Genomic DNA, 25,438 nt, shown 5'->3' on the forward strand with positions numbered 1-25,438 from the left:
TAACTTTGTGAAATCATAAACTTCAGCTATGGCTTAGCAGTATCGTTTTTTAGGTCTGTATGGATATGCAGTATTAACAACAAATAAAATGCAGTGTCAACTTAAATTAGAAACATTTCAAAAGAATTTAAACCTGCAGATCCTACTTTTTTGTTTTATTGCAACTAGAATGTCACCCCTACGTGAATTTCACTAAGTGAAACAACTGTAAATAGAAGAACAAATCAGACGTCAACCTCAACAGTTTTTTTTAATTAAGGGCTTTTTCTTCTGTGGGTTACTCCCATATAGGGGAATGGAAACTCAGCTGTTTGCATGCATGGAAATTCTTTCTCATCCTTCCACTGGATGTGGAGGGGACAAGCTTGATTACCAACATAAGATGCAAATGCCACACTAAAAAACAACTTCCCCAGCCACAGAGCTTCTGTATCCTCCAGCAGAGATTCTCTGGGAAGGAAAACAATAGTTCTAAGACTGCTTTGCATAGACCTCCCTGTAATTTGTGTGTGGCAGCAAATTCTAGTTTTTATTATTTGTATGTTTCTTTTTTAAGAAAAATCAAAACAAAAAAAAAGTACTGCCAACTGCATTGCACTGCACATGTTCAGCATTTTAAAAACAATCCCTTGGGCAATGATGCAGTGTTTCAGGTCGAAGTTCATGAGGTTCCAGCATAGCTAAAAGAGAGCTACCCTTCAATTCCAGTCATGATGGAAAACACATGATTCAGATCATCTTTAATCACTATGGGCTTCAGGTCAGGAGAAGAGCTCTCTTTTTGAGAACTGGAGCTTAATCATTCCTTCAAGAATGTAGTTGAACTAGCTTAATTTTTTAACTCCTTTAACAAACACTATGAACAGTTAGAAGGGCTGTTCCCTATTAAATCAGCACAGACATTGTGAGGAGCTGAGAGTTTTGAGAGAGCCTTGTACAGGTTGCAGGAGAGTTTACATGTCCTTCCTGTGCCTGATATGCTGCCATGGATTCCTAACTTTTCAGTTCCCTAGCTGCAGATGGATCAAATCACTATACCCATGCAATTGCATCTATTCAGAAAATGGCCATTTCCAAACGGTAATAACCTTCTCAAAGAACTTAAGCATGGGATACCATATGTGCACAATTTATTTTTTATGTAGAACCATTTCGCTGCATATCATCATTAAAGGTCTAAGAAATAGAATTCTGCTGCCACAAAAAAGGATAGAGATGCACGGAGGTCAAACAGTGAAATGTGCAGAACTGCCATCAAAAATCCTATTAGTCTAATTTGTCATATTTGGTTCTACTAGATAACCATAAATCAAAATACTATTCCTGATCTGTTCCCCATATAGTGTACCGTAAAATTTTATACTAGATTTGATCATATCACACACATTTCTGTATTCCACAAATGACACTATATAATATAACGTTATGCTGTCTTTTTGGAGGTTAAGATCTATCCATGCCAATGACTACACTGTTTCAACAGCAACTAACTCCTTTTACTATCAGAAAAAGTGGAGAAAGGTTAAAATAAAAACTAAAATTGATTTAATTATTCTTTTGTTTTCATTGTTCTTTGCCTTTAAATCTCCAAGAGCTCTGCTGTTGACAGACACAGGCAGCCATTTTGTGAGGAAGGAATTGAGATGCACACTTTGTTCTTTCATGCAGATTAAACTTTATTTCGTGTTATATGAGTTCTCGGTCTGAGGAATGCACTTCCTAGGGGTGTTATGGAGTGGTATCCATCCTACCCTTCCATAGAGCTAAGTGGAATGGAGAGGATCCGAGTTAGAGAGTGGCAGCTGGGAGGGGAGCCCTGCTGTGGAAAATTTTTGAGAACCACTGATTTAGAAAATCATTCATAATGAAATTGTATGTTGTTCTTTGAATGGAAAAAACATAATGAAAGCCCCTGGTAGAAATAAAATACAGGATGATGATGGGTGCTGGAAAGATTTTGACCTCAGGAGTCTAAAGCAAGTAGTGACTTCATGCACCTCAGTTGTTGGGTGCCCAATTTGAGACCCCTGAAAGGGATCTGATTTGCAGAGGGTGAGTGCTCAGCACTTTTGGAAACTTAAAGCCCCTTTAGGGCGTGTCAAGGTGAGGGCACAAAAACAGAGGCACCCAAAATCACTCGTCCGTTCTAAAAATGTATCTCTTTATTGCCACTTGCATTATCTCTGCCTCTCTTGAGACGTCCCAAATTCCTATCATGAAAAGCTTTTATGTTGGTCTATACTATCATGTGTACATGGAGTACAAAACTGGCTTATACTGTCCCTCTTCACACTTCATTCTCTCTCTGATGTATCGTATTTGTGTAATTTTATACTTTTATTAAGGTTTCATGTTTTCAGGCCTCAAATTTGCTGAGCATTTCACACATTTTTAGTTCCCTATGAAATTATCCAATACATCTCTTGCTGATAGAATGAGTAGTAAGCACTTTCATTCACAGTCCCTTCTCTCCAGGATTTAGATGGGCTGTCATATATTTCTGCTTATATATGTTTAGCCTCCACTACTGTTGAATTGTGCAGCACTAGATAATATTAGGAATAATTGGACCATTTTTACTTCAATGAGAATTAGCCTCACCCCTTTGAATCAAGATTTTTAAATACTTCACTTAAAACATCCTGCCATGCTGAGTCCTCCGAGAAGAGAGGGATGGGCCACAGAGCCTACTTGCTATCCTCTTGGGGTGGTCTGGCACCCTGCCGCTTCCTTTGGCATCTAGTCATCTTGAGGAGGCAGCTAAGTAGCCTGCTCTTCCTCTGTGCGGTGGGACCTGTGGTGGGCCCACTGATCTCACCGGTTTAAAAGGTAAAGGCAGTTGGGGACTCCCATACAACTAGTATTTCAGAGTGCACAATGGGATTGTAGCCCTCAGCATAGTAAGTTCCCCAGCCCTTATGGCTTCAATGGCTCAGTGTGTTAAGAGCTTTTTGTTTACCTTGGTCTGCAGATTTTACAGCTTGTATGTGTCTGTCCCACTCCCTGGCATCCCAGGAATTTCATAACTAAATCAGAGCAAGAGGTGGGGGGTCAGTACGGTGGGAGGAAGGGTGCCAAGGATCATGGTGGTGAGGGTGTGCTCCCAAAAAGCTTGATTAAGCAGTCGGTCCTTTGGCTGCTTCCCCAGACCTGTTGAAGTTGATCTATACTAATAATAATACATTATTTGTATTTTGGTAGAACTTGGGGCTCCAGTCATGTGCCAACGCCCCACTGTGCTAGGTGCTGTACAAACACATAATGAAATGATTGTCCCTGCCTTGAGTTTACAATCCAAGTATAATGTTAGAGACAACCATTGGATGCAGCAGACAGGTAGCACAAGAAGACAATGAGGCAAAACTGGTCGGCATGAAAAGCAGTGGTCCTAGCACACCAACCGTTGAGCTTTTTGTGGGCATTGCATCAGATGAGCATGTTAAGGAGGGATTTGAAGGAGGACAATAAAGTGGCTTAGCTGATGTTTAAGTGCAGTTCCTCCCATGTGTAAGAGGCAGCATGAGGGAGTGCAAAGGTTGAAATTAACACATGGGTGATGAAAGCTGGCATTGCAGGCAGAGCAAAGACAGCAGGTTAACGTCTGGAGAGCATAGGTGAGATAAGTAGGGTGGGGGTAGGTGGTGACAAGCCTTAAAGTGAAGATGAGTGGCTTGTATCTGATGCAGTGGAAAAAGGAGGGAGCTGCTAGAGAGACTCAGTGAGAGGGCTGACATAGTTGAAATGATAAGTAGAGCTGGTCAAAATATTTTCATCTAAATGTTTTTCTAATAAAAAATGTCCTTTTTTGAAAAATTTCAGTTTTGCTGTAAAATTTTGATTTTTTCCAACAGGGAGAACTGAAATGACAATTCTCCAGCTGCCCACTATGAAGGATCTTGTCAGCTTCACTTTCTGCCTATGAAATTGACAAAAGCTTTCCCAGAAGGGGGCTGAGCACCCTGAACTCCCGCTTTCCATCCCAAGCTCTGGGTCCAGAGAGCAGAATGGTGGGGTGGCTGTCAACCTACCCCCCAGCTACAAGAGCTGAGAAGGTGGAAAGCAGAGCAGTCAGGCTGTCTGCCTCCCCAGCAGATGGGGGTGAAAGTCTCTTTGCTTATTTATGAAATCGCCTTTATGAGCTCCATTTCTTTGTATTGCATTTGTGTTAAAAGCAGGACTTAATAGAACTAACTCCATAACACCTAGAACAGAGTTGGAGTACTTAGGGGTATCTAACCTATTGCTCTATATTATGACTTTACTGCATGGAAATTTGCCTTGATGAAAAACTCAATTAAAAAAAAATCTTAAAACAATTCCCTAGAGATGTAAAATGCTTAATTGATGCAGGTGACCCTTATAAATTAGGGGATGGAAAAAGCACAGAGAAGTTTGTTCTCTTTGTCCTGGGGGAATTGTGAAAGTAAGTGCAGCCAACAAAACAAACTTTAGAAAGGGAACTTTTTTCCCCCTCCTCCCTGCATATTCACTTTATTTAACTGATGTTGTTTCAGGTCTGTTTGTTTTAAAAACTCCCTTGTGGAAATAAATTATATCCTGGGTTGTCCTATTATACAGGCATACCCTGAGGGTTTTTCCCGCAAGGGCTACTGACTTAGTAACTTAGGACTTCTTAAAGGATGCTCTATTTAAGGAATAATGTGACATTCTAACTCTGAAGAAAATTTTCAAGAGTCTCTGTCACCATTTTAAAATCTGTGGTATGCTGGTTGAGTTTTAAATGCCTTGCTTTATTTCAGTTTCAGAAACATCATTTATTTGCATTGAGATAATTTCTCCTTTTTAATAGCCATGTGCACAGAGCTTGTAAACCATTCACTTAATTGACTTAAAAATATCTAAGCAAATTGCTTTTTAAAATATAAACACTACATTTGTAAGGCCAATTTTTTCTAACTTTGTTTCAGTGAAAGCATTAAGGTTGAGATGTCAGTTCATTCCACACCTGTAACTTTCTCAAAAATACAGTGGTTGTGGGTGCCATTTTCTTACATTTAGACCTCAATCTGGAAGTGGGGGAGGAGTGGTTATGGGTCCTGTGGCTTTTTTAAGCTTAATAAATTTGCATTAATCTTTTATGTTAGGAGAGGATGGAAACATTTTTTTCCCCCACCTGTTAATTTTTTTTTTTTCAGATGCTCTTTTCCTCTTAGTGCTTTGACTGAAACCTGCTGTCTAGAAATTAAGAACTTGGCAGGTACTCCATGAGCTGTATGAACAGTTCATGAATTCCTGAATGAACAGTAAAGAATTGACTTCATTTCAGCAACAAGTAGTTTAACCCTTGTTTCTGTGAAGTTGAGTTAGCATTTCATTAGTGCTATGGTCTAAACTTAGGCAGTTATTATGGACAAATGTCTTCACTCAGATTCCTGACAAGGTCTTAAACATTTGCAGACAACATGTACAAGCAATATTGTGAACTGTGAACAAACAGAATTGTCTGCTTTGACTAATGCTTTGTGAAGCCCATTGAGAAAATAATCTGCTTCCACACAGCAATAGGAAGAAACACCATTATGAATTGAGGATATCTGGAGGAATAAGCTCAATTGTACTTGTGGCATGATGGGAATTTTGAAGCAGGTTGCATACTTTGTAGTTCAATTGTTTTATAAATCTTTGTTCTGCAATAAAATTAGTTCCCTAGACCTCGGCTTTTTAATTACCAAACCATTCTATTTGCATCACATTAAATAATTCAAATAAGGGCCCAGTGCATAAGCCCTTCCAGAAGTTACCTCTACTTAAATTTGCTATTTTCAGTAGTGTTGCATTTGCTACATTAATTCAGTAAATTCTCCATAATTATGGAACAAAGGAAGGGAGATTTTTAGAAGAGTTGAACTAACGAAGGGCTAACAAATACAGAATGGGCCCAGAAGGTCAGCACAATGTAGTGAATGTATCTATTTACTTGACATGGAATGACTCATGCTGGAATTGATATTAGATATGTGTGTGTTTGGTTGACTAATGGTGTAGTTAGCATTGGAAGAAAGTGTTGGATTGACATCTCTGGAAAGAGATCTCTTCTGTCCACTAAAATAAGTGCAACCCAGATAGCATCAGTATAAGTTTCCCTATGTTACAATAGCAACACACCCCATCCCAGATCTGCAGGGCTGACATATATGAGAGGTTTATTTTCCATGCCCATTCAAACCTTGATCTCTACGTAGACTGCCAATTAAAACCAGTTGTGCCAATGGTTTTGTAGTGTGGGCACCTGGAACGTGGACTGAAGCTACCAATTTGTTTCATATAGAGCAATGATCCCTCGTCAGATGGTCACCACCAAACTGAGCAAGATTCAGAGTGATGACTCGGAACGTGAAAGGTTTCACATCCTGTTTACTAGCAGTCCTCATCTGAGCCTGAGACAAACCTATATAAAAATAAATCTAATGGGATCATTTTGGAGAGCAGCAAGCAATGAACGGAATACTTTTTTGATTTGCTGGTACCTAGCTTTGTGCTTTAGATTTTCTACTTCAAGACTGTGGGCTGCACTGAGATCTTGTGGAGTAAATGGAAACGAAGATCACTGTGGCTCAGTACTAGGTCTGAGTAAAGCCTGTAGCCTGAAAATCTTTCCCCTTTGTTCTTGAGGTCAGTAGTGATCTTAAAACAGTGCATTGTTTATATCTAGGCTTGCCTGAGGAAGGATCTTAGCTCCAGGTTGTTTTTTCTTTTTGGATTAAGTGTATATGTGGGTGGGGTGGGTTTTTTTTTTTTTTTTGTTTGTTTGGGGTTTTTTTAAATTAATTCTACAAATGCTAAATTTCCATTCTTAATAGTGGCAAAACAAAAAGAGGGAATTAAATAGGCCATCTGTTTCATTAGTGTACCTTCTGTTTTGTTTCCTTGCAATCAATTTTGTGATGTGTAAAGTGTGCCAAGCCTCATTGCACCTTGACTCGTGCTTTTGAAGCACTACAACAAGGATTGAATGGGATGCTTTTAAAACTATTAACAGTACAAAGTATTAACTAAATACAGTGGCAATGGGTAGGGCTTGGCTCTGTATAGGCAGATGGACTTTAAATTCGCTCTGCGATCATGAGACTTTAAAGTCACCCTGCAGCTCCCCAAGTTGAAGAATCTCACTTTATGATGCAGCTTGAATCTGTGCTGACTGGAGTCTCAGCTCAGCCACATTCAACATTGTAGCTAATCACAAGCCAGCAGGAGTGAGAGGGAGGGGTCAACAGACATACCCTACACCTTAGCGCTGCTGCATCTGTTCCAGCAGCATCTTCATAGGATAGGAAGAGCTAGGCAAGCTGGTCGGGTCTTCAGCTCAGTCATTAGAGATTATGGGGGCACAGTAGGGAAATGACAACAGGCTCCACCTTTCCCACTGACATGAACAATGCAATAAAGGAAGGGGAAGAGACCATGCTAAGCTAAGGCATCTGATTTGAGAGATGGGAAATGGAGAAGAAAGATTTGGTAAACTCTTGATCAATATAGTGCTAATCTACTCTGATCAAGTTATTTATATAGCCTAAGTGGCGTGCTAGTTGCTTTACAGTCAAGAAGAGGTGTGCTATTGAAGTCCGTAAGAATTTTGCTTTTGACTTCAATAGAACCAAGACTTCACCCCAGTCCGAGTCCAGAAACGCCTCTACATGGACAACATAGAGATGAGGGATGGTATAAAACTGCCATGTTAATTTTGTTAAACAATCATAGTTCTAATAAGTTAACTCTTCTTCTGTGGAAGGGTTAAGTTTTATAGGCATTTATTATGAATTATTTTCTCATGGCACCTGAAAGAGTGGAAGGCACTTCAGAGAAGGCACAAAAATATGATATTTACTCCAATGAGTTTACAGTCTATATAGCATAACTGTGCAGGTGACCAATCAGTAGTGAAGTGAAGATGAATGGGACAAAGGGGGACTTAAGGGAAAGGGCTTCAGCGTGATGAATCAGATAAGTGAGGCGCTCCAGATATAGGGGCCCAGTTGGAATAATGCATGGAGAAGAGAGAAATGAAGAAGGTGTAGCTTTGTGATTGTCAAACTTGAAAAGGTTTGACTCAAATTAAGATGGAGTTGATCCAAATCCTAGACCTTAACATTCAAGAACTTGAGAACATTTCTGATGAGAGCCGTGCTATCTCATGCCCGTCTCCTGTACGGTAAGCTTCAAACCTTCTTTGGTATAGAAATATTGTAGAACAATATGAGTCATCCTCACAGCTCTTTCCAGTCCTTGCTAAAACCAGGAACCGGGAAAACATGCCACAGTTGTTGGGGTTTTTTTTTTTTTAGTTGAATTATATTGAAACCTCCAAGGTAGTTCACATTCAGTTACCATTTAGTGGGAGAGGTTCAAGCTAGTTCTTAGTTTTATCCAGTCCTAATTAAGGTGATTAATTTGTATGCTAATCAAGGCAAGAGCTGAGGCAATGGTCATGTTCTGTGTTTGGAAAGTGCCTAACACATTTTGAACACCAGCTCCAGTGTAAGTAATTTTTTTGTTACCAGCACAAATCTCAGTGAGAAGGCAGAGAAACCAATAACTGGACAATGTTAGTGTTTTCTGGCAACAAATAATGAATTGAATAAATTGAGGGGGAATTAAAATGTAGTGCAAAAGGTAGTCTAGCCTCCTAGGTGAGTGGATCTTTTAGGAAGAGAGATTGTTATAAAAGCCAAAAGATTTTTCTCCTTTCTCAAACTTTCCTGTAAACATTTTATAGTGTAGTATTATAATCCAGATTCATTTCACATTATATTAGCTTGATAACCGTTTAGCTTTATTTGAAAACTTGTAATATATATTCTGAAATCACTACATCAGACCATAATTTCTGAAGTCCATGTATGTGTTCCATTTGGCAGATGTTAGGAAGCCTGACACATTAATGCCTTTGGTGATCATGCAGTTTTTTCGTTTGGTCCTGTGTATGGGCACTGGTGCCATGCTGATTGAAGTACATACTAGAGGCCATCTTGGTTGTTTTGCTTTTCTTTTCCTGTTTTATTACAGTGAGGTTATTTTGCCCTTTTAAATTGCAAATGTTAGTATTTTTCTTTAACGTGAATTATTGCAAAAGAGATTTTATTGTTCAGATCACATGCTTTTTTGAAGCAGGAAGTGACTGCAATATTCTACTAAATAATAATTTCAAGATTGGTTTAAAAGGGAGGCATTCAATAAAAGTGCAAAACCATGTGCTGCACTGAATGCTGGACTGTTCATTATGTATGCTGACAGAGGGAAAACATCAGCTGTCTTGATAAATTACAATAATATTTTGGATGTTGACAGACCGAAAAACAATTAGGGCTCTTGGATGCTTTGACGTGTGTGTTGTCACACACAGAGATGGCTTGTTTTGTGCGAGTAAATCTGAACTATCCAGCTCTCAGCAGTATATTAAGTTAATTAGCAAAGTTCTTTACATTTTCACTTGGAATGTGAAATCTGTTTATTTGTGAAGATAGCCTTTCCAGGAATAAACAATTTAAGGTGACTGATGGGACCTTTATGAGGCTTTTCACTCATCCCATTATATTGTGGGTCAATAAAAGACCTACTTAGTGATTGGTTAAGACTACTGCCATGTAACAGTTGAGCAATTTTAGTATTTGTACTGGTAATAGTTGCATATGCAGGTAATGTTTGAAATACAATTTTATGTGTGGGAAATATATTTGTTTAAACGGTTAAATCCCCTGTGGATTAATTTTACATAATGCTAACTGAGAAGAATGTAATTGTGTATGAACTAGAATTCTTAAGAGTCTTACATATATTACTTTGAATTTAAAGAGTTGAATGTATTTGATTGGTTTTTATTTATACATTTGGAATCAAATATTTGATAGTACTTGTTGTTTTTGTTTTTTGAAATATGTATTTCACACAAGTGTCCATGTCCTGAACAGACTTCACAACTGAGTTTCTCAATGCTGCTTCAGAAAGGCCTGCATCATGGACTTCAGTGGTTGCTGGTCAGGCTCTTTTTGCATGTTGGGGGGCAAAGAGAGCTCATTGGCTGTGAGTCACACACTCCTTAATGAGTAGAGTCCTGCGCAGATACAAAAATCTGGATCCACAGCTGAGATAATTAATTTGTATTCGACCCGCGATCTGCACTCCACGTTTTATCTGTATTCCCCCCCACACACCAGCACCCTATCTCACTTTTAGAGCCCTGCGCAGAAACAAAACTTTGGATCTGTATCTGATCCGTGATGTGCAAACGTGGTAAACAATGTAATCACATTTGCATCCATGGATGCAGATATCCACGGATATAAAGCAGACATACACGGATTTGCAGGGCTGTACTAATGAGGATCAGTAACCCTCCTGAAAAGCATTTCAGATACCTGCCAGTTGGAGAAAAGAGATGTTGGATTTAAAACTGAAAAATCTCTTCTACATTATAACTATTGGGCTGGATTTTGTTACATATAGAAGCTGATGAATGTTTGCATCCTAAGAAGAATGCAATACAGTTCACAAGTTGTAAAATGTGAACTATCAAGCATTTACTATGAGTTCTTTCTGCTCCAATTCTGCCTCAAGCACAATTGGACTAAATCCATCAGCATGATCAGATTCCAGCTGTTTTGTGTAACCAGACTCTCTTTTTCTTTTGTTAATCTCCTCTAAGTAACTTTCAGATCTCTTTTCTGTGTCCCTGTGCTTTCCACTTTTTTGGTACTTAACTCTTTGAAAACATTTTCTCTTGTTTAATCATCTTTTATCCATGTGGGATTACTCAAATATTTCAGTTCCTTTTGCTGAATTAATTTGGTTTATTTTTCTCCATCTGTTAAATAATTCAACTGTCTCTCTACATTTTAAAAGGCAAACCAATATCACTAGTATCATATCTTAAGCCATCTAGGTAATGCTTCCCTGGAGTTTACTTTGAAGTCTTTGAAATTCAACATCTTCACTGTCCTGAAAAGAAATTAACTTTCTGTGGGACATGATCCAGACATATCTGTTTCTGCTCACACATGAACACTCGCGCTCTCTCTCTAACACACACACACACACACAACCTTGGAAAACTGAACTGTTGCAAAACCACATTTATTCAGAGCTACAGTTATTTTTAAACTAAAACTGACAACCCTTGCGTAGTTTGACTGTTGGTAATGAGGTAGGCCTATGCAGGCAGCTGATTAAAAGGATTGGGCAAGGAACAAGCTGTTCTTATGAGGTGCTCACAGATTAACTCTTCCAACTTTTTGTCTTCCGTTCCTGTACTTCAGTTCCATTCTTTAAAATGCCAATATAGTGATGAATTTGGGAATAAATTTGATATTGCATTTCTGTTTACTCAAAATTAAATTTTTTAATTGAAGGGAAGTATCTTTCTTTTTTTTTTTTTCCCCCTTCTCTTGGGAAGTTTTTAATGTTTCATGTGGTGGTAGTAGGAGGCAATAGGCCAGTTCTTCAACTGGAGTAACCTGATTTACTTTCACTGGAGGCAATGTGACTACACTGGATTATGCCAGCTGCAGATTGGGTGTAAACTGTCCCCTGCTCCCCCCACCACCTTTTTTTTTTTTTTGGGTAATATATTCAATGTAGTTTATGTGACAGGTTCAGGACTGACAATTAGCACACCTGGAAACTGAAGGCCACTATCTGCAAAGCATGTACCATGTGGGCAGTGGCAATGTATTTTTGCTACTGGCAGTCACTGATAGACTACATGCCATTGTAGGCAGTCCCATCATACCATCCCCTCCATAAACTTATCAAGCTCAGTCTTGAAGCCAGCTAGGTTTCTTGCCCCTACTGCTCCCTTTTGAAGGCTGTTCCAGATCTTCACTCCTCTGCCGGTTAGAAACCTTCATCTAATTTGGAGCCTAAGCTTGTTAATGGCCAGTTTATATTCATTTGTTCTTGTGTCCACATTGGCGCTTAAGTTAAATAACTCTTCTCCCTCCCTGGTATTTATCCTTCTGATGTATTTATAGAGAGGAATCATATCTCCTCTCAAGAGGTTAGGTTAAACAAGCCAAGCTCCTTAAGTCTCCTCTCATAAAGTAAGTTTTCCATTCCTCAGACCATCCTTGTAGTCCTTCTCTGCACCTGTTCCAATTTGAATTAATCTTTCTGAAACATGGGAGACCAGAATTGCATCCAATATTCCAGATGAGGTTTCACCAGTGCCTGGTCTACTAGTACTAACATTTCCCTTTCTCTACTGGAAATACCTCACCTGATGCATCTTAGAACTGCATTGGCCTTTTTCATTGCTGCATCACATTGATAGCTCATAATCATCCTCTGATCAACCAATACACCAAGATCTTTCTCCTCATCTCTCACTTTCAATTGATAAAATCCCCAATTTATAACAAAAATTCTTGTTGTTAGTCCCTAAATGCATGATCTTGCACTTTGCATTATTAAATTGCATTCAATTTCTATTACTCCAGTTTACAAAGTCATCCAGATCCTGTATGATGTTCCGGTCCTCCTCCATATTAGCAATACCTTCCAACTCTGTGTCATCCGCAAATTTTATTAGCGCACTCCCACTTTTTTTGCCAAGGTCATTAATAAAAATGTTAAATAAAATTGGTCCCAAGACCGCTCCCTGAGGAACTCCACTAGTAACCTCTCTCCAGCCTGACAGTTCATCTTTTAATCTGACCCGTTGTAGTTTACCCTTTAACCAGTTCCTTATCCACCTTTCAATTCTCATTTTAATTCAATCTTCTCCAAATTAACGAATAATTTCCCATGTGAAGCTATATCAAATTCTTTACTGAAATTCAGGTAGATTAGATCTACTGCATTTTCTTTGTCTAAAAAATCAGTTCTTTTCTCTAAAAAAAGAGATCATGTTGGTCTGGCATGATCTACCTTTTGTGTAAAAACCAATTACCATTCACCTCTGTCCTTAACTACTTTCTCTTCCAAATTTGTTCCAAAACCTTGCATACAATTGAGGCTAAACTAACAGGCCTGTAGTTTCTTGAATCATTTTTTTCCCTTTCTTAAAAACAGGAACCATACTAGCAATTCTCCAGTCATACTATATGACCCCTGAGTTTACAGATTTATTAAAAATCCTTGCTATTGGACTTGCAATTTCATGTGCCAATTCCTTTAATATTCTTGTATGGAGATTATCTGGGGCCACCAATTTAGTCCCATTAAACTGTGTCTGTTTCTGTGTCTGTTTGGTCTCTTTGATCCTGCCATCAGTAGTGCTAGATATAATGAGTTTTATCATGTGGATGCTTCTGTACTAGAAGCTGGACAGCGATCACGAAATTGCTTCATGCAGTGAGTAGGGCTGGAATTTTCAAAGTATCCTAAAATTAAAAGTATCAACCTCCCACTGGGTTCAGTTTCAAAAGGGAAGAGGTGGGATATGACTCAGCAGCCATCAATTGGAAACCACTACCTATTTGGGCTTGATTTAAGCTACTGAACTAGTGCGAAAAGATTCTATAACCAAGTACCAATCTCTTGAGAGACCCAATCAACGTATTGAGGCCTCTTTATTTTATTTCTCATATTTATTCTAGGAATTACTTTTTCCACATTTCTCAAAATGTTGCTTGTTCTATCTGTATATACTTGCTACGTACTGCATGGTAGGCAAAAGTTTGATTGAAATCATAACCTTTATTACTTTAGTGGAAATTGATGTAGCTGGGTGGAAAGAGGAGAGTGAGTAGAATGAGACTGGCAAAATAAAAATCATATTTAAAAAAAAAAAAAACTGTATCCTTACCTGTGTTAGTAAAACTGCTGGTTATTAAAACGATATGAATTTTTAAAATGGGGCGTACTTGTGTGTGTGTGTGTGTGCGTGTGTAAATTTGCTCATCTTCAGTAGGAATGATCAGTTTCACTTTCTTGTTCTTGAGAACTAGCACAGTGCTGCTGTGCTAAGGTTTCCAACCTTACAAGAGAATGCAGAAATGCCCTGAAAATTAGTTCATTTAAAATAAAAATTGCATCTCTTTCCTTGTTAGGTTTTGTAACTTTGGGTTTAAAATGTTTGACATTGAAATAGGCCTCTTTCTATTCCCCCTCCAATCCCATTAATGTAAAGTAAATTATTGTTTGCCATATGACTTGTCAATGCCTTACACTAAAAGGCAGAATTATTTTCTTTTCCAGCTGATTACTGGAGGTCGGCCTCATCGTCTTTGGTGTAGCTGTAAACATGACTTGACATCCTGATGACTGCATTCATGGCTCTTGGATGATCTGGTGAACCATGGAGCTCAAAGTATGGGTGGATGGAGTCCAGAGAATCGTTTGTGGGGTCACTGAAGTCACAACTTGCCAAGAGGTGGTGATAGCCCTTGCTCAGGCTATAGGTATGCTAAAGGATTACTTAGATTGCTGGGAATGAATTGGTGTTATGTATTTTATGAAACCAGAGGGAGGATAGGCTCGTCTCCTGAGGGTTGTAATGCTCTGGTTTAATTTTGGTGGTTGCTTTTAGTGTGGGAGTGATGATGATGGCCTGTGATAGACAGACGGTCAGACTAGATGGTCTGGTGATCCTTTTCTAGTTTTAAACTCTGAGTGTCCCTCTTCTAAACCCATCAGGGTTTGGTTAAAATATATAGGTATGATGGGAGTCATTTGAAATTTGCAAAAAGCAAATGTATGTGCACATCCTTTTTAAATTTTTAATCTACTTCAGAAAAACACTGGTTTTGAAATCTGCCAACTTTTTAGTTCTGCATAAAGTTACTCTCCAGTTAATAACATGCTGTTCTTTGTTCTAGTTTGTAAATGCAGCCCACGTATTTTCTGTAATAGACTTTAAGGGCTAAACCGTCAATGTTGGTTGCTAAGTACTAAGTAAAAACTAGCATAAAATAACTAGGTGTCTTATACAAGTTGGTGATACTCATTGAAATTATATACATTGGAAGTATTCCTAGTTGCTCATCAACAGAGTATAGTTTCTTCAGTTCTTCTCTTCTTAATGTTACCCTTTTATTAGCAACGTGTGGTGGAAGATGTGTCTTGAATTTCAGCATAAGAAATGTGTTCAGTGTTCTGGTTACTATATGCTGAAACAGTTTGTGTGACACAGAAACAACTTTCAGCATTCCCTCTAGTACTTGTAGAGTATGTCTACACCGGACACTAAGCCCAGGCTCTGACTTGGGTTTCAGCCCCTCCTTCCATCCCCACACAAATCAGCCTGAGTCAGGTCAGCAAGCATTCAGGATCCAGGACCCTTCTAGGGGCTGGGTCAGAGCCTGAGTATCACTGTGACTGAAATCCAAGCTCTGTCATTTTGCAGTGCAGTCACAGACCCAAGTTAGAAGGTCTGCGTAGTACAGCATAGATGTGTTAACACGGCTGTGAGACCCAAGTCCAGCAATTGTAAAGCCAGGTTTACTGTGTGGTGTTCACAGTCATGGATTTGGAAATGCTGAGTCCACATTGACCCAGGCTTAGTTTGCAGTGCAGACATACCTATAGTAACTAACTAGGGGCAGAAGAGGAGGACGCTCCTAAAGTGTTGCCAGACTTTTTTCTCAAATTGTATAGGGTTTTTAAAATATAGTTACGAAGTCTTGGATCCCACTCAAACAATGAAACCCTGACATGGAGAACCGCTGCTGACACCACCTCAGATGAACAGTGATGGGCTAAGAGCAGCAATGGTCTTAGACGGACACACACACACACACACACACACTCTCTCTCTCTCTCTCTCTCTCTCTCTCTGTCTGTCTGTCTGTCTGTCTGGGGTATTGCCAAGAGACCCTCTCCGCAATGAATGAATAGATGAATAGAGCACTTCACACCTCTCAAAGCTATTGTTTTTCTGCAAAGTCCAGCAGACATTGCTGCATCAATTACACTTGGGTTGTGTTTTCTTTGTAACAGTGAAGGCTAGAAATTTACTGCATTTTAGAATTTTAGATTAATTTGACTCTAAGGAGCTGGGGCTACAGGCACATTCCTGTAACACCTATTCCTTAATCCGGCCCTGTTGGCCATACACCCACTTCTAGAGGTTTTTTTTTTCAGATCTCACTATATTTCCCCCACCATCAACCCTCTCTCTCATGATCCAACATCTTCCCTATGCTTCTAGAGCCTACTGAAGGAGATCAAGCCTGTTTAATAACATTGGTTTGATGTGTCACCCACACATAGCACAATTTCCACTCTGCATGTACATCTTTGAACTGAAGCATTTATGTACCAAACTTAGATAAAGTCTTAGGCATTCAAGTTATCAAGCCAGGCATTTTAGACAAGGCTATCAGGCACCAAAATAGAAAGGGCAACTAACCCTTTGGGAAGAACAGGTAGTGTGTCACTGTCTGCCTCCCCCACGTCTTCTGTAAAACCTTCTACAAATTTTGAGATAGGCTGTGCATTCTACAGAATGAAATGACCTCTTTATTTATTTTTAAATTCATAGACGAAGGGGAATAACCATCTAGTCTTCCATTCATCTCTGCCAGCAGCAAGTTAAATACCCCCTTATGTGCATCCATACTAATAGATTTGTCCATCTGCATCAACTTGTCAGATGGTTTAGTCATCAGTAGGATCTGTCAGAGGGGCTTTTTAAAAAAAAAAAAAAAAAAAAAAAAAATCTATCGCTATGTATAAGTCTTCAGTGCCTTGGAAAGCCCTCACTTGGCACTTTGTGGTGAATATGAGCGAGTTGCTATCGGCCTCCACCGTGGCTGGTTCTGATCTTAAATTTTCAACAGGCAGAGTCTGTGTCCTAGGTAAGTCACACTGGCCATGCCAAGCTAATAACCATCTGTCTGAGAGACTGCGATTGGCCTGCTTCCCAAGCTTTGCAGATACGTTTTGTTTTTCCATATCTGTGTCCATTGAGGCTGCAGTCCTGAGATGTAACCGGTCAGGTATGTTATGGAAAAGAGCAAACTTTTCATATAGAATCTCATTTGTTATCTCTCTAGATATAAGTATAAGTAGGAAAAAAAAATACTATGCAAAGTTTGTACTCAAATTACATTTCAATTTCCATCTCACTTGGAATCAAAAGTTGTTTTGTTGTGATTTTAAATCTGGAATAATGCTTGGCCTTCAAAGAAACATGAAAACTGCACAAATTTTGAACTAAATAGGGAAGGATTGGCAGTCTCCAAAAGTCATCCTAGCAAAGGTAATTTTAATATATATATATATATCAGAGAGATCATTTTATGGCTGAAAGAATATCACTTTCAGATTCTGCATTTTCCTGTAGCTGTGCCTTGGAAGGATCCGGAAATGGCTTAGCCGGAGGAGATGATCTACAACACTCTTCAGTAAAGAAGTAGAACTATCAAGTTGTGTGTTTGCTTCTACTGAAACAGCTTCCCACTGAAATATTGAGAAACAATTAGTGTTTACACTGTACAGGTTTTATCTAGTATTATATGACCGTTACAAGGTGAGGAAAACTTTACCATGCTGTATGATTCAGAGAAACCCAATTTCTATAATGAGAAACAAAGATTTCTTCTCCAACAGGTAAAAATTAAAAACAAGCAGCTTACAGTTTAAAATGGAAAATCAGGAAGTCTCACTATGAAAATGAACATTTGCCAGGAGACGCGAGACATTTTTTCCATTGTACTCATCATTGTCTGTTTTAAATAATAATATAAAAACAAATCCTGCTAGTTTTCTGCTTCTATCAGCCTTAGTATTTCTAATGTTTTTCTGTGATGGTCTTATGAATATCTGGTAAAGAGAATCTTCTCTTTCAGTTCTCCTTGTTTTAATGTTGAAAACTACAAGCCCAGTTTTTAAAAAGAAACTTAGAGGTGAAAAATTGTCAGTAATATTTGTAATACAGTAGCGCTTAGAATCCCCAGGCAGATCAGGGTCCCACTGTGCTATGTACCATCCAGACACAAGCCTCAGTCCTTCATTGTCTCATTGTGGTACAAGCAAGCACAGCATCCACCCATGGAGATCGCATTGCAAGTTTGGGGCTGTGGAATAAAAATGACGCCTATCTGGAAGAATGTACAGTGACCTTAGCTGATTAGAATGGAAAGCCTTAAGTGGATACCACTAAACTTTCTGTAGTATTTTTCCATTCAAAACTCTTCCTACCCTGCTAAAATATGACTTATCCTCCAGAGGAAGAACAATGAATATTACTGTCATCAGTACACTTGTCCTGTTTTTCAGTAGTGATTTCCTCTGACTTCTACCCCCATAACCACCCATTGCATTGGCTATGATTTCCTTCCCCTTCAGGGAATAAATGGGTCCTTAATAATCAAAAGGACAATGTATGTTTGTTTCATGGAAATAACCTTCTGGAGACTGAAATAGTTTGTCTGAATTTCTAACCAAAGCTCTTTTTATGGTGGGTTTTTTTTTTCCTGTCCTAGCCACAGTTTCCTGTGGAAAATAATTAAAATGACAGAATTGCTTTAAATAGGGATGTTTTTAGCTGAGCAGAATATCAGCAAAACATGGGCCCATTGAACAAGAACCACAGCTGTCTCTTCAAAAAATGCAGTCAATCAAAGCAATATTTTATTGGTTTCCTGGAGTATTTGTTTCTACGTGAAAGCTAGATGACTCATGAAGAAAGAGCAAAGATTTGTTAAAGCTGTTCCAAACATGTATTACAACATTTTATGGCTTAGCTAGGATTAGATCTGGGAAATCACATAAATGTTACCTTCTTTGCAAGTAATTTCTATTGAAGAAAGCACCAAAGTTGGCTGTGGAACACGCCTGTTGCAAAAGCTCTGAGATGAAATTGAGTTGCACCAAATCTATAGTGGATTAGAAAAAAGAGCACACTGTCTATTATGTGCAAACTCAAGCAATGGTGGTTTTTTTAAAAAAAAAAAAAAAATCAAAGTGCAATCTTAGGTTTACTTCAGTTTTTCTGCAATTACAATTTATAGTATGAAGTTAGTGCAGTTTAAAACTTACATATGTTACTTGAAGAGACACAAGTTGGGTGAGGTAATGTCTTTTATTGGAGTAGCTTTTGTTGGTGAAAGAGATGCTTTCAAGCTACACAGAGCTTTTTTTGAGGTCTGTGTGGCTCTAAAGCTTGTCTCTTGCACCAACAGAAATTGGTCCCATAAAAGATATTACTTCATCCACCTGGTCTCTCTAATATCTTGGGACCAGCACAGCTACAAGAACACAGCAAACTGCATATGTAACTTCTGACATTGCTGTTGCTAAAAACAGAGTTAATAATAGAATGAAGGTATAAGATAGTGGTGAGATGGGCTGTCCCCACAGCTTTGTGTGTAGAATTTAGGCTATTTCCTTGCTTAGATAAGCTTTGTGACTTTTTTTTTTTTGGCAGACCTAATCACATTATCACATAAAATAAATTGTGTTTTGTTTTTTGCTGCCATTGTTAATGAGATGAATTGCAGTATTTCCTCTAGTGATAGAGAATGCAACTGTGAGCCAGACTAGTTTTTTTTAATCATCAGATCTACCATGACTTGCTCTCTGATCTTAGGCAAGTTGCTTACTCAAACATCTGCCTGACTTTATCCATCTGTAAAATGGTTATATCATGTGTAAGGCTTAATGTTTGTGTGGCACTTTGAGATGCTCAGATGGAAGGCAAAGGAGGAGTGTAAAGTATTTTATATTAAAATAACAGATTGCCAGAATATAGGGGTATTACCTGTGCTCACACTTTTTTATTGAAGGAGGACATCATAAGCCAAAGGCTTGTCTACATGGCAAGTTACCACATAGCGAGATAGAGTGTGAATCTACAGTACATCAGTTGCTGTACAGTCTCATCCTGTGTGGACATGACTATAGTCCACTGAAAGTCCCAGAGTGTAGCTTGGTGTATAGTAGCTTTCTGCAACTTTTGCTGCACAGTAGCAGTGTCTACACCGGACATGACTGTGCAGCAAAGCAGTGCAACTTAGATTCAGACCTTAGTTTGCCACATTGTAACTTGCCATGTAGACAAGCTCTAAGGCCCTAGTCATGTAAATACTTATGCCCATGAATAATTCTACAGATGTGCAGTCCCACTGAATTTAAGACTACTCACATTAGTATAGTTGAGCATATGTGTGTATGTTTTTATAAGACTAGGGTCTAAATCTGATTTCCATTACTTTCTGCATGGATGGAGATCATGGGAACTCCTAGTAATTCAAACTCTCTAGTCTTTACTTTTAATTTTTTTTATTCTTTTAATCATTCTTGGCATTTAATGGAAAATGAGTTCTCAGGTAGCCAGAGTAATATCTTTAAATTGCTATGCATTTAAATTGCTTTAATCTGTGTCATTTAGTGGATCAAATGTCAGCTTCATAGTTCAAAAGTATTGAGTTCTAACCTTTATTTTTATTAAAATTACTAGCAATTATTTTTCCATCGGTGCCCTTAGAGCTTTAGCATTGCTACTTTTGCTAAATCAAACAAAATCTGATCTAAATGTTTTACACATTTTAAAAAAATTTTAAAGCACAGTTCAGCCATATGTAATCTCTCTAAAAACAACCATGTTAGAAAACAGTTAGCCTTTTAAATTGTCATGATCAATAAGACGGAGCTAAATTTCCCTCTCTTCCATTTCTTTCCTGGGGCTAGAAATCCACACATGAGAGATCCAGGTAGGTGGTAAAGGGACCAACTAGGCCTATATGTGTTTTAAATTGGATATACAAATGGCTCTCTTTTCTCGCTATTTTTATAGTGGTCACATCTTGATTAGCAATTGCTAGACTGGACTAGACCCAAAGTCCATCTAGTCCACTGTCCTGTCTCTGACTATGGCCAATACCACGTGTCAGAATGAACTGGAAGAGCCTTGGCAGTGGACACCAATGGAATAACCTGACAACAGGGAAACTTCCTCTAATCCCCAACAGTTAGATTTTGGTTTAAACCGTGAAGCATGAGAGTTTATAATCCTTCCAAACTTGGTGGCTATTAATCCTGATGTTGTAACTCTGGATATTGTTGTTATCCATACAAATGTCCGGTCCCTTTTTGAATCCTAATAAGTGTTATCTTATGGCAGTGACTTCCAAAGGCTGTGAGGACATTGTGAGGGAAAAGTACTACTTTTGTGAGTTAAAAAATTGCTGCCTTTTATTCCAGGGAGTGTCCCCTTGTCCTTTATATTATGAGAGAGGGTGAACAGAAGAACCTGCTCCATCTTCTCTATTCTATTCATCGTTTGAGCCTTGCAGAATGAATCTGTTCATTTGGAGTTTTCATTATTTCTTCTGCCCCATGACACTTATCTCTCTTTGCCAACCCATTAGTGTATCATTTTTACTCTGGATCCTTTAGGCCCTCCTCTGTTGGTCCCCCCTCCTCCTCACTTTACCCTAACACCAAAGACCTACCTTATTGATTGCACCTCTCTTTCTGTCTGTATAAATTGTCCTGCTTCTGAGGTTTTTTCCTTAGTTGCCTTCTCTCAGTCCTTGTTCATGTTACCTTCTTTTCTTGATCCTTCTCATCTTGTGCTTGGTTGACCTATGAAGAATGGGGTTGGTGCAGATGCTGATTCTCTTTTCCCAAAGTCCCTCATTCTGTTTCATCAGTTTAATCATCGTTCCATGAAACTGAATTTCTCTCTAACCCTAAAACTTAGGTCAATGCCAGACCAGCAGTAGAACAGATTGCCATGTGTGAGGTGCTGGTGTACAGGTCTTGAACCTGGTTTTTCACTCTCCAGGTTAGCAGGCGCTGGCATAGCTCACTTGTTAGAACTAACTATGGCTGTCTGAAAAAGTGGGGTCTATGAGCTATAGGAGGAGCTGGGGCCAAACTTCTTTATACATGATCTTGCCAATTTTTAAAGCATTCTACAAGTTTATATGCAATTCTGTAGTTTCTGGCATAGACAGTGCAATTCACAGAACTACAAAACAATCCATGGAAGTAATTTTATATTAAAACTACAAAATATACAGTCCTTATTACATTGTGCACTTCTGATGGAAGTGTAACAACACAGCTGCGACTGCTGGCATATGTAGCCAGGACCTGCATTTGTCACTAGCTTCTTCAACTCCTGAATTGCTGTTTGTCTGAAAGGAAGTTGTACAGTACAGGACTGCTGACTCCTTTTCTCTCTCAGATGTGTATTTTGATAATGAATTTACTATATAATTTGTTCACAAATAGACAGACCATTTTCATTGGCACATTGACCCAGTAGACACATACAAAAATATTCTAAGATGCTACATATGTGTACCTTAGTGAGTAGAGAAAAATATGTAATTATATTGTTTGGGATGTGGAAAGCAGGCATCTTAAAGACTGTATTGTAATATATACACACACAAGAGGTCAAAGATAAAGCTGTGCATGCAACCTTAGCTTTTGACATTTCCTGCCTTTAAAGTTGTACAGTTAAGCACTCAAGTGTTCCCTCAATTTCACTTTTTGTATGGAAGTATATTGTAAGCATTTGTGTGATTAGATATCTAAACTGCATACTTCAGAAAGATAGACTGTTTTACTGAGTCACTGGCATGGAACGTATGTTGCAAGAAACGGAACACATAGAATTCATCTTTTACCTGAGAATCACTGTTCTTTATTAGGAATCAAAGCAGCTTGTTTCTCTCTCACAATGGCAGATTACAAACAGCGAGTTAGCTTTAAAGATTCCTACTTCTGAAACATTCTGAGGTTGCTTTTGAATGAACTTGTTTGCATTTTTACTAGTGAATTAGCATTACTATTCTAACTAGAGTTTGAAGTTTGTGTACAGTAAAGAGGATTAATCTATAACGTAAATGGCCTGGAGAACGAATCAAATAATATTTAGCTTGGATAAAAGACTTTGTTTTAGGGCAGCACTGAATTTGAAGCATGGTTGTTGCACTATATAAATACTAACTGCAATGTGGGTCACAGTTTTTGTGCTGAGTTGGGACCGTTAAGCTTATTGTTTTAGGATTGTATGTTGACCTGGAACAATAACCCAGTATATGAACAGCTATGTCTTTGTCCAGCACCTCAGTAAATTTCCTTCATTCATTTTCTTTTGAGATTACCATGCTTATCCCTTATTTTTCCTTGTTCTTAAGTTGCTTTATAGTAGTGCATTTAGTAGTGAATTAAATGGAAACTGTATGCTAAGTACTCCCCTAGTGGGCTGCTGTTTAGACTTACAAGGTTTCTTTGAACCTGGCACTTTGTGACACAAAAAGAACATTAGTAGCATTACTGTGACTCCAAAAAAAAGAGCCATGAGCATTTAGGATTAACAAAGTAGACTGCAGCGCTACAATCTTTTCTCTGAGATTCTGGAACATGTTTTTCCTCTCCTGGCTTTTTAGTGTTTAATTTGCCATGGTGAACTGCATTAGGTTTGATTTACCAATAGTGACATGGATGCCTAGTACAAATTCTAAGATACTGCCTGTTAAATGTAGACTATTTTGGGTTGGCAAATATCTATAACTGTGTCTCTTGACACATTGGCTCTGTTTCAACTACTTTATTCCAATACATGTTAAAACTGATTCCAAGAATTTCAGCCAAGTAGATTGGTGCACTGATAAAATTTCCTTCAGGGCTTATCTTAAGTCACCATTAGCAGGTTTTTTTTAGTTTTTTAATTTGAACTGCTGGTCCCATTTTTACTTGCCTCATTTTGCCTATGTCATTCAGGGGTTGGAAACAGTGGGTGATCTTTACATACACTTACAACACTCACCTCTAACAGAGGAAATGTACTGAGACCTAATCTTCCACTCCATCCTACTGACTGGCTAAATATAATTAATATGAATATATGCAGCGGTGGTATAGCTGTGTTGGTCCCAGCATATTAGAAAGACAAAGTGTATGAGGTAATATCTTTTATTGGACCAATGTCTGTTGCTGAGAGAGACAAGCTTTTCAGGTTGCACAGAGCTCTTCTTCATGTCTGGTACCTGAAGAAGAGATCTGAGTAAACTTGAAAGCTTTCTCTCTCTCACCAACAGAAGCTGGTCCTGTAATTGATATTGCCTCATCCACCTTGCCTCGTTACTGTGACTAGTCAGTCCCAGTTTTCTCTCTCCTACTCAGTCCCTCTCAATCTCATTTTTAGGTCCTGGGCATAGTGAACTAGGAGCACCCAAAGTGAGACAGAAGAGGTAGTTTTGGACACATTATGCACTAAAGCATGATTTCCAAGGATGGTCTGACTATATAAGATCATGATGTCACCTAGTTGCCCTACATTAGCACCGTGTGTGTGTGCGTGCGTGCGTCCGTCCTAAAAATTGTATCTGAGAATGCTGTCTTGAGCAAATGTAATTGCAAGCCAAAGGCAAATCTCTTACACCAGATTAAAATACCTTTTGATGTTCTTGGAAAGGGATAGTGGTTTTGGGAATGGTTATCTTTTCTTTGGATCTTTTTAAATGTCTCTCTCGTGAACATCTTATGATATAACCTAACTCCCCATCAGCCTCTTAAATAAGGATATGTCTATCAGCCCCTTGGCAGTGAGCCACCAAGTCCAGGTAGACAGGCTCGGGCTAGAGCTCTAAAAATATCTGGGTATACAGTACTTTGAAGTTGTAGCTCAGGCTGGAGCTCTGGCTCTGAAGCCTCCCGGGCTGAGAGGCTCGCTCCCATGGGCTGTGTAGACATACCCTTAGTGTGTCCAAGCCTGAAAAACGGAAGAAATTGTATCCCATCGACATCCATTGTTCACGTTTACCTGGGATAAAGAACAATTGCAATTGCATTGGAAAGGATAAATTTTTCAAAGTGCATTTCAGGCTCTTATTAATTGATGAAATAAAACCAGCACTGCCTGCTCATTCTCTGATTTCCCCTGAAGAGGTTGTATTAAGCGAGCATATGATTACATTTTTCAGATAACTAATAATTATGGAGCTGGTCAAACTATTGCATAGGATGCTTTGAAAGCAATTAGACTCTTTCCTAGTTCCTTTATTTTTTTATAATCTACTGTGTTTTCAACAGAACAGTCTTCACAAGGTAGGGGAAGTTCAGTTTTATTTTCCCCTCCCTGTGAAGACTGCTTTATTTTAAAATAAAAATAGTGTTAAAAATACTGGGGAGAGAGAGGAGAGGGAGTCAACTTGTTGGCTTCATACTCAGTATTATAGACAGGCTTGGAAGAATTTAATTTTTATTGGAAAATGTCAGTGAATGTCAGTTTTTCTGCTATATTCACCAACTGGAAAAATATTTCTGTAGATACTAATGGAAATTTACAGATAAGCAGTATTTTTCTTACTTTGCCTGAGAAAATATTAGTCTGATTTAAAGATATTTACTTTGTATGTTTTGACATGTGATATTGACAATTTGTGTTTGAATGGTTATAAAGCTTTAACTCTTTGAATGTCAGCATCTAATGTCCTTAAATAATTATTGGCTGATCTGCTACCTGTTGTCTAACCCCTTCCATAATTTCACGAAACTGTGAACATTTAAATAAATAAAAACG

General features: G+C 38.5%; 1 protein-coding gene across 2 annotated transcripts in view; it reads left to right on the forward strand.

Moving 5' to 3' along the window:
- The window catches only part of RASSF8 (Ras association domain family member 8), a 123,215-nt gene that overhangs the window by 86,641 nt on the left and 11,136 nt on the right, over positions 1-25,438 (forward strand). For both annotated transcript variants that reach the window (XM_067559265.1, XM_067559266.1), the window contains exon 2: positions 14,152-14,354. In XM_067559265.1, the coding sequence (XP_067415366.1) occupies positions 14,252-14,354 (103 nt within the window). In that variant the 5' untranslated portion in view covers positions 14,152-14,251. The remainder of the gene's footprint in view (positions 1-14,151; positions 14,355-25,438) is intronic.

This window comes from Emydura macquarii, unplaced genomic scaffold (assembly GCF_026122565.2).
Source record: "Emydura macquarii macquarii isolate MOO-44397 ecotype Brisbane River unplaced genomic scaffold, CSIRO-AGI_Emac_v2 contig_2205, whole genome shotgun sequence".
NCBI classification, from domain to species: Eukaryota; Metazoa; Chordata; order Testudines; family Chelidae; genus Emydura; species Emydura macquarii.